This window comes from Sinocyclocheilus anshuiensis, unplaced genomic scaffold (assembly GCF_001515605.1).
Source record: "Sinocyclocheilus anshuiensis isolate Anshui unplaced genomic scaffold, SAMN03320099.WGS_v1.1 scaffold235, whole genome shotgun sequence".
Lineage (NCBI taxonomy): Eukaryota > Metazoa > Chordata > Actinopteri > Cypriniformes > Cyprinidae > Sinocyclocheilus > Sinocyclocheilus anshuiensis.
This window is the reverse complement of record NW_015552562.1, coordinates 1938132-1948160: the sequence shown is the minus strand read 5'-3', so window position 1 is coordinate 1948160 and position 10029 is coordinate 1938132. Positions and strand designations below refer to the sequence as shown.

The 10029-nt window shown below is 39.7% G+C and overlaps 1 protein-coding gene across 1 annotated transcript in view; it reads right to left on the bottom strand.

Moving 5' to 3' along the window:
• Positions 1–713: 713 nt before the first annotated feature.
• Positions 714–10029, bottom strand: part of fam13b (family with sequence similarity 13 member B) — a 54187-nt gene continuing 44871 nt past the window's right edge. Inside the window, exons 14-22 of the mRNA XM_016455372.1 lie at positions 9622–9687; positions 7976–8186; positions 7758–7896; positions 6511–6759; positions 5206–5289; positions 5026–5121; positions 4473–4738; positions 2404–2505; positions 714–1097 (exon numbers count right to left, since the gene is read on the bottom strand). Coding sequence (XP_016310858.1) covers positions 974–1097; positions 2404–2505; positions 4473–4738; positions 5026–5121; positions 5206–5289; positions 6511–6759; positions 7758–7896; positions 7976–8186; positions 9622–9687 — 1337 coding nt within the window. The 3' untranslated portion in view covers positions 714–973. The remainder of the gene's footprint in view (positions 1098–2403; positions 2506–4472; positions 4739–5025; positions 5122–5205; positions 5290–6510; positions 6760–7757; positions 7897–7975; positions 8187–9621; positions 9688–10029) is intronic.

Below are 10029 nucleotides of genomic sequence, written 5' to 3'. Positions count from 1 at the left end.
GCCAAAAAAAAAAAAAAAACCCCAAACAAACAAGCTCCATCTATTCATACTAACTATAGCGTCAGAAATGATCTACTATGTACCACTGTGATCTAACATGTCAGTTTGGCATATATATATATATATTCACTTTCGTTACATCGTCCATTAGATGCATATTACAGATGATATTTACATATGAATCAGGAAGAGTTTGTAACAGTCCAGCTGGAGTAGCTTTTGTCAGTCCGATCAGATGATCCAAGTCTCATTACAAAAAACAAAAAGAGCACCAGCTTGATACAAGAGTCCTCTGAGTTGTAACTGAAAAATCGCACTGGATAATTCGTCTCAATCAAGAAAAACATTGAAATATTTAAGCCTACATACAGAATAGTATAGATCTGTACAAGTATACATACACAGAACCCAAATCACACCCTCTGAGAGCATGAAGACCCCTATGAATTAGGGCGAGGAGGAGTATGATGTGGGTGTTGAGATATGATGACCATCCGTGTGGTCTGAGGAAGAGTTCAGTGCTTGATGTCCATATATATATAGAACTGATGCGATCACTCAACACAGCACGATTCTCAGTATGAGAAAGCTTGTGGAAAAGAAAGACAAAAATCTGAATATCAAACTCAAGGGAACTTCGTTCTTCCTGTAGGTAACTTTTTTAGATGACAGAGGACATGTGTTTCTTATATATATATATATATATATATATATATATATATATATATACACACATGTAGAACTGATGCGATACTCAACGCAGATGATTCTCAGTATGAGAAAGCTTGTCAATGTGGAAAAGAAAGACAAAAGTCTGAATATCAAACTCAAGGGAACTTCGTTCTTCCTGTAGGTGATTTTTTGGATGATGGAGTACACAGGTGTAGTAGTGGTTGAGTGAGGAGGGACGGCGGTGGATGTTGATGGACTTCTGTCAGGATGGGCCTTTGAGATGGTGCAGGCCATGTCTGATTTAGATGGACTTGGATGAATCCTGCTTGCTGATGAGGACCTCCAGAAGCCGCAGTTTGGCTTTAATGCGCTTGTACTCCTTGTATTCGTCCATCATAGGCATGCGGTCTTCCTTCTGAACATTCCTGTGGGGGAAAGAAAAACATTGTGTTTGAGAACAATGCTGATATGAAGAAGATCAAATGAAGAGAGCTCTTTGATTCTGGTTGGTTCAGCGTTTCATGCAACAAGACAGCGTCAAGTTAATGCTTGCTCCACAGCAGATCAATGTCAGTTGTATAACAATGAACTGAACAGAATCTGGCGAAGTGTTTAGCAACTGTAACATTTGTCTGGTACAGTGTCAGAGGAGGCTCTTATCACGCAGTGTCTGGTTACCCTGACTTGTGCAACATATCAACAAGAAAACTGCAACAACCTGTTAAAAACAAAAACACGCAACGACAAGACAGTGTTAAAAGACATAGAAAAAACTCCTGCTTTCTGTTTTACAATGCTGCTGGGATTTGTTTCAAGTCAAAACAATACAAGCAAAATGTCTTCAGAATATTTTAAAAATATTGGCCATTAAAAATATTTAAGACCCATCGAATACGAATTTAAGACATTTTAAGACTTTTGAAGGACCCGCGGACACCCTGTAATAAATCAGCATATTAGAATGATTTCTGAAGGATCATGTGACACTGAAGACTGGAGCAATGATGCTGAAAATTCAGCTTTGCATCACAGGAATATACTGTATTTTGAAGTATATTAAAATAGAAAACTGTTATTTTAAATTTGAACAGCAGTCTATCTATCTATCTATCTATCTATCTATCAATCATAATCTTTGGGCTTCATTTCTATAGTAATTCACTCAATCTGTGACATCTAAAAAAAAGGCACTAGTAGAAAAGTACAATACAGACAAGAATAAGAGGGCGAAGCTTAGCAGGACAATTCTGCGCTTTGGAACAAGTACCTCATGAAAAAAAAGAAAAAAAAAAAAAAAAAAAGATAATATATAATAATACTAATGTAATACTTTCCCACCACAGGAATAAACTGTATTTTGAAGTATATTAAAATAGAAAACTGTTATTTTAAATTTGAACAGCAGTCTATCTATCTATCTATCTATCTATCTATCAATCATAATCTTTGGGCTTCATTTCTATAGTAATTCACTCAATCTGTGACATCTAAAAAAAAGGCACTAGTAGAAAAGTACAATACAGACAAGAATAAGAGGGCGAAGCTTAGCAGGACAATTCTGCGCTTTGGAACAAGTACCTCATGTTCCCTGCTTGAAAACATCATACATTTCTACTGGTTTATCAATTCAGGCGGTATATATGGCCCACCGCTGACTCCCGTCTAGTGTGTTTGATCCTGTATGTTCGCCACCTCTGAGCGTTCGGATGAAATAAGCGTGGGAGGGCCTACCTGCCATTCTGATGGTAGAACTCATCTTCAAACTCTCTGATGGTCCTCCTCAGTTTCTTCTTCTCCGCTCTGGCCTTCCATAGCTGTTCCAGGAGCTCGGGCCTGTGGGATACAGGTGGTGTTAAGCTGCTGGTTTCCACATATGGAGCTGTAACTCTCCGGATGCTATAGCAACAGAAAACTGTGTACTCAAAACACTCCTAAGCGGGATACAACCTTTGAATGGCTCTGAGGTTAACTCGGGTCGGTAAAAGTTAGAAACAAGGTGACATGGATCTCAGCGGCACCCGATACAGTACACTAGACTTAGTACACTAGACTTAGATCTGGCTGCTAGTGCAGTTGTTTTCCTTCATACAGGATTACGGCTTGATCCAGCTCGAGACTTTCAGGCCACTGACTCCTGCAGATTTCCTGGTCTCTGCCAAGCTCTATTAATAGACCTCATATGATGAGAGCATGAGCCGATTGCTGCTCCTACCTGATAAACAGCGGGACTACGTGCGTAGACGCGCATGCACATAAATCAAGGTGTAGAAATCGAGGTCTCTGCTAATGTAGGTTACACTGTAATCCCAAGACCTGCTGGGTAATTCCAGACTGAGGGCTTCAACATTGCTTCAGATTTAAAGGAATAGTTCACCCAAGAATGCAAATTTTCTGATAATATTTGTATTTACCCTCAGGCCATCCAAGATGTAGATTTGTTTGTTTCTTCATCAGATTTGGAGAAATGTAGCATTGCATGCACAGCAATGGATGCTCTGCAGTGAATGGGTGCCGTCAGAATGAGAGTTCAAACAGCTGATAAAAACATCACAATAATCCATTCCCTGTTGTCCTCTCACATCAAAATCCACCCACATAGTTGTTTTGAATTGTTTTCACTTGTAAACGGTGCTTGATCTGCGCATATTTCTCTCCAGATTCAGACCAGATGACGTTTTCACCGGAGAAAGCAGTATTATGGGTAGAGGACTCGTATTTATGCCAGAAACAACAGTTTGAAGTTAAAAACATCACTTGTCACCTTGTTACTTCACCAGATGTTAACTGATAGACTGGAGTGGTGTGGATTATTGTGGTGTTTTTATCAGCTGTTTGGACTCTCATTCTGACGGCACCCATTCACTGCAGAGCATCCATTGCTGAGCAAGTGATGTAATGCTACATCTCACCCAAATCAGTTACGATGAACTCATCTTGAGGTAGAGCGGCACGATTCTGGATAAATTGAGAATCACAATTTTTTTTTTTGTCTCAAATAGAGATCCCGATTCTCCCACGATTCTGAACTAAACAAAATAATGTGTGAAAAAATATGAATTGCTGCAGTCTATTTAAAAGTGTTTAATTAATTTGAATGAATTGTTAAACATTTTAATATATAATATATGTATTTAAAATATATTATTTAATGCACCAATTTTTAATATAAAAATTATGAAATGATTCAATGACTCACTCATAAATACTTCACTTGTTTCATTACTGGATGAATCAGCGTTTTTGAACGAATCTCTTGAATGAATGATTCAATGACAAATACATTTTTTAACAGTGACTTGTTGCCACCTAGTGGCAGAACGATGCAATCGACACAGACGTTATTTGAAGCGCCAATTACTTTCAAAAGATGATTCGCTACCGTAGACATCAGTGTTTATATCCGAACTATAAACTTTCATCCCAGTATTTCTATCATAACATGAATGACTGCAAGACAGAAATAATTCTGTGTAGTTGAAAAGAAGCTGCTAAACATGGTAACTGTCTGCTCTCTGTGTCAGCGGCAGTGCGACCGCAGATTTGAATGTTCTGGTATGACTCTTTCAAAGGTTTAACAGACACAGGTTGAATTGTTATCATTTAGAAATTAGATCATGTGGGTGTCGATCTGAATCGAGATCGCGATCTTTTAATGATTAATCGTGCAGCTCTATCTTGAGGGGGAGGAAACTTTCATATTTTGCTGAACTATTCCTTTAAATCCACATGAAACAGCATTCCCATTTGACCTCCGTTAGTAAGAAAGTAATATCAATTTAGATTTTCTGGTCCACACTCACATGGAGGAGGCGTTGGAACTGGACAGACGCAGATCGAGATTGAGCTTCCCAGAGCTGAGGATGTTCTCCTGAGTGGGCTGCTGGGAGCTGGGCTGGGCTACTGGGTCCATGATGATTTCTGAGCCCTCGCTCTGCATCTCTACATTTTCCTGCTGGCCCCTGCCCTCCTCCTCCTCCTCTTCTTCGATCTCACCACAGAAGTGGGCAGTTTCGCCCTCGATGATGGGTTGTAACATCTGATTGCGCCGTTTGCTGGAGGGAGAAGCCTGTGCGAGAGAGGAGAGTCCGGTTATTCTGCTTCCTCTGTGCTAAATGTCTAGCCAGCGTACTATACGATCCTAAAACAACACTAGATCCGATTTCAGCTCTAGAAAGCAGTGTCAGCTTTCATTTCACAATCCTATCATATTTCAATATCATTCTTAGAATATGCATTAATTATAAACTCCAGACTTGGTTTCAGATTGCAAACATTAATTATGTATTATTCATAACACCAAATATCCAAAAGGCTAATGTGGGTGTGGAAAAAAAGAGGAACAGGGTGTCTTACTATGATAGGGGTGATGCTGACACGGGTGAGCATCTGCTTGACCAGCCGATATCTGTCATACAAGGGTTTCACAATCAAGCGCTCCTCTCGGGTCACCTGCAGGAGGACACTTTTGTCAGAGAACTGCATACACGAGGAAGTTTGTGTGTGTGTGTGTGTGTGAGAGAGAGAGAGACCTACTGGGCGCCCATGAAGTCCCTCATAGTACAGAAGATTCTTCTGCAGTACTGTTTTCTCACTGGCAAGCTGCTCCTTGGTCATTTTCTGTATAGAGCAACAAATTAAACTCTCAAATTAGATGTTACGGCTGGATAAACTACATGATATCTGAACAGATTTAAAATACTAGCCATCAAAAAAAGCTTGCCTTAAATGGTGATAGAGAAAATCTGGGCAACATGCACTGAACGGCTGATGACAACAATAACAGACGTTTAGGTCGTTTTGAACACAACAAACCCATGCAGAAATACACTGCTGTTCAAAAGGATCAGTAGGATTTTTAATGCTTTTTAAAGAAGTCTCTTATGCTCATCAAGGCTGCATTTATTTGATCAAAAATACAGAACAAAAGTGTTATATTTTGAAATTTAATTACAATGTAAAATGTTTTCTGTTTTTTAATATACATGAATATATTTGAATAAATGCTTTTCTTTTCAACTTTTTATTCATCAAAGAATTCTGAAAAAAAATATCACTGGTTCCAAAAAAATATTAAGCAGCACAACTGTTTCCAACATTGATAATAATAATAAATCAGCATTTTAGAATGATTTCTGAAGGATCATGTGACACTGAAGACTGGAGTAATGGCTGATGAAAATTCAGCTTTGCATCACAGGAACAAATTACATTTTAAACTATTTTAAAATAGAAAACTATTATTTTAAATTGCAATAATATTTCACAATATTACTGTTTTTTTTCCAGCATTTTTGATCAAATAAATGCAGCCTTGATGAGCATGAGAGACTTCTTTATAAAACATTAAAAATCTCACTGATCGCAAACTTTTGAGCGGCAGTGTATGCCTCATTACTAGAAGAGACACATGATGAATGAAAACAATGTGTTCTGAAATCAGCCTAAATAATTACACATTTGATATCCTTGAACTGCATGGAATCATAGTCTGAGGCTAAAAAAAAAGTCTGTGCCCATTACACACGCTTCGATTTTCTGTGAAATTTGTCAACACCGGCAGCCCAAAATCTGAAGACTAGCTCTGACTTTCCACAACTAGCGTTGACTCATCCAGACTGTAAATCAGGGCAAAACTCTGTGCAAAAGTCATGAAATGGAATGTAGATGTTACAAATCTAACTTCCTGAGAACTTTTGAGATGAATTCGAAATACATCAAAGCTGCTGATTAAAGGGATAGTTCACCCAAAAATCTTACCCAGAAATCCAAAAATCTGAGAGCTCTCTGGAAAGTCTCTGGGTGAACTAACCCTTTAAAGTTTAAGAAGCTGGAACTCACTCTGACGTCCTCTGGCCAGTCGTCCTCGGCTCTTTTGGTTTGGATGCAGTGCTGAATAAGCTCCAGCGTCTCTTCTCTTGTGGGCCGGTGACCCCGTGCCTCACTCTCCAAGTGGTCCTCGTGAGCCGACTGATCCAGTGTGGAGCCAAAGCTCTTGGGCAGAGTGTTACTGCGTGGACGCGTCTGCGGAGTCAGCTCACTCTCAGCCTTGTGTTTGGCATCTGGGTGAGAGAGACAAAAAGAAAGACCAAATTAGGAGGCCAAGAGGTTTGCTGGGAGCATTTAGGATGGAGTTGACCACACTAACTAGGGCTGCACGATTAATCAAATGCGATTGTTGCTCCATCTGAAAGCATGTGAAAATACCACATTTAATAACATGTTTTTACTCCAAACTCACTTCATAACGTCGGTCGAGTGTCTGAAATAAATCCTTCTGTGAGATGTGGCTTCTTACATAGAATAAGGCACGCAACAAATTTCATAGTATTCTAAGCAGTGATAAAGGCATTGCATTATAATATACTTTATTATAATGAAAATTATAATAATAATTATAAGAACTCAGATAAATCAGATATTGTCATCCTTCAGAAATCATTCTAATATGCTGATTTGCTGCTCAAGAAACATCTATGATTATTATCAATGTTGAAAACAGTTGTGTACAATTTTTTCTGCATTTTGTGATGAATAGAAAGTTCAAAAGAACAGCATTTATCTAAAATAGAAAGCTTTTGTAACATTATATACACTATTGTGTTCAAAAGTTTGGGGTCAGCAAAAACTTTCTTTTTTTTGGGAAATAAATTAAAGAAATTAATACCTTTATTCAGCTGGGATGCATTAAATTGACCAAAAGTAGCATTAAAGACTTGGTTACAAAAGCTTTCTATTTCAGCTAAATGCTGCTCTATTCATCAAATAATCCTGAGAAAAATTGTACACAACTGACTTTAACATTGATAATAATAATTAATGTTTCTTGAGCAGCAAATCAGCATATTAGAATGATTTCCGAAGGATCATGTGACACTGAAGACTGGAGTAATGATGCTGAAAATTCAGCTTTGATCACAGGAATAAATTCCATTTTAAACTATATTAAAATAGAAGAGAGTTATTTTAAATTGCAATAATATTTCACAATATTGCTGTATTTTAGATCGAATAAATGCAGCCTTGGTGAGCAGAAGAGATTACTTCAAAAACATTTACATTTGTCCACTAGTGTATATCATTCTAACCTTGTAGTTTCTGTCTTTTTCAAACTGTTCCTCAAACTGCTTGATCTTCTTCTTGAGGTTCTGGAGTTTCTTGGTGAGCTGGTGGGAGACGTTGTCTCCCTTCAGACTGTCTTTGGAAGTGAGGGAAGCACGGCGAGGCCTGAGAGACGTGACACGAGCGTGAGTTTAGCTGTCAGTGTATCGGAGTATTCATAAGTGTCTGTGGTCTCTCTGCTCACCTCCCGCAGGGCAAAGCTTTGGTGGAGGATGTAGCATCGTGGTCCTGCTGCAAGAACCGCTGACTGTGGCCAAAGTCCAGGAAGCGTCGGGCCAGCAGCGGCTGAGTATCGTCTTCTAGTGGCAGGGGCATCATGCGGCCTGCCAGCGGGGACAGCTGGGCCTCCCCTGACTCAGTCTCCTCTTGCCATGACATGAACACTGGCACAGGGTCTGACAAAGACACACAGACACATGCACTGCCATTAAAAACAATATCATCAGCATAACTCAACAGTTCAATCGCATACACTTCCACACAGAGTTAGAAGTTCACAACACAACAGGCCTGGGTTGCTTTGTGCTATTAACCCAAAGTCTAAACGGGTGCGCAGAAATCACAGCTACTCTGACACATAGTGAGCGAGCCATACAGCACATAAAAACCAAGACTTCCTCAGAACGCTTTGTGGAAATAGACAAGCACTGTTATTTGGCAAGTGACGCTTCTGGGTAAGAGTGCACAGTTAAATGTCATCCACTCAGGCAAACATTCACACACATACATTCTGGAGCCAAAGTATTTAAAGAGCTGCCACATCAGCAATGACAGCAGTCATTGTTTATCGTGCTCGATGCAGGGAATCATGCACAGAGCAGAAGTCACGTTGACCCGAGAGGGCAGAGAATGTACTGGACCGGGGCCTGCTGTGGAAACTTAGCCGATCAAATGTGCACTGCCTAGATGTCTGACATGGTGGTTGATTAGGAGAAAGCTGATGCATTTGCTGATGGCAGATGGTAAATAGTGGGAGTCAGCAGGACCAATTGGGTGCACGTGAGGAGCCGATGGGTTAGTCAGAGTCTCAGGGGGCGAACTCAAACTGAAGGCGTTTTCACACTAGAGATTTGACGTTAGAACTGAATTTGGTTGGCGTGAATGCTAGACTCTGTAAAACGTTACAGTTATAGTTATTGTTGGAGCTGGTCATTTGTATGAAAGCAATCCATCCTAATTTTGCAGAAGTAAACTGCTTTTGTACAAGCACACTTAATATAATTTGTCTACTATAAGATAATTTATTTCTACATGGAATCTGAGCCCACAGAACTCCATAGAAAATTCTGCAGATTTTCAGAGCATTGGGAACATCGATTCACAACATTCCTCATAGTCATGTATGTATATTAAATATTTTGGATTATTTAATACATTAAATTTAATACTCTTATTTCCGTTCAACATGCATTTCCACATTTAAATCCCTTCTGCAAAATTCCACAGATTTTCCCTTAAAATCAAGGTGTAAAAATACAAAAAAGGCCCAATAGTTTCCATTTGGACCTCCTTAATGCTACTTGTCCTGGAAGAAATCACCTCTGGCAAGCAACAAGAGCATCCACAAGTGTTGTTCTGGGTGCAGTTTTGGTAGAAAAACAATAACGGCAAGCTTTACATTTTTAGTGTTTATTCACAATGTAACTCTGTGGTAGATGTTGACAGTGTACTGTGGTTTGCATTCAAAATAAGGCAGCATGAGAAGGTGGCTGTGGAGGAAGGGGAAAGGGAAGGGGCGGAGCCAAACTCGGGTTCGAAACGAGTGAAAACAGCTTGAGAGCAGCAGTGGGCGATGGACGAGCTGGGGCGAGGGCTGTGGAGATGACTTACCGCTCCCTTCTCTCTGCAGGTGCATACATGTGAAGTCAATGGGTGGGAAATTGATGGGGCATGATGCTGACCAGAAATGGGCGGAGAGAGAGAGATAGCACAGAAGAGTGCAGTGAGCTATGAGCCTCACACACACACATACACACACACATACATGTCTGGTCAGCTATCCTTGTGGGGACTCTCCATAGGCGTAATGGTTTTTATACTGTACAGACCGTATATTCTATTGCCCTACACCAACCCTACCCCTAAACCTACCCCTTACAGGAAACTTTCTGCATTTTTAGATTTTCAAAAAAATTAATTCTGTATGATTTATAAGCTTTTGTACCCGTGGGGACCACAATTTATGTCCCCACCGTGACACGAGTCCCCATGAGTCTGTGTGTAGTCAGGTTTAAGTCC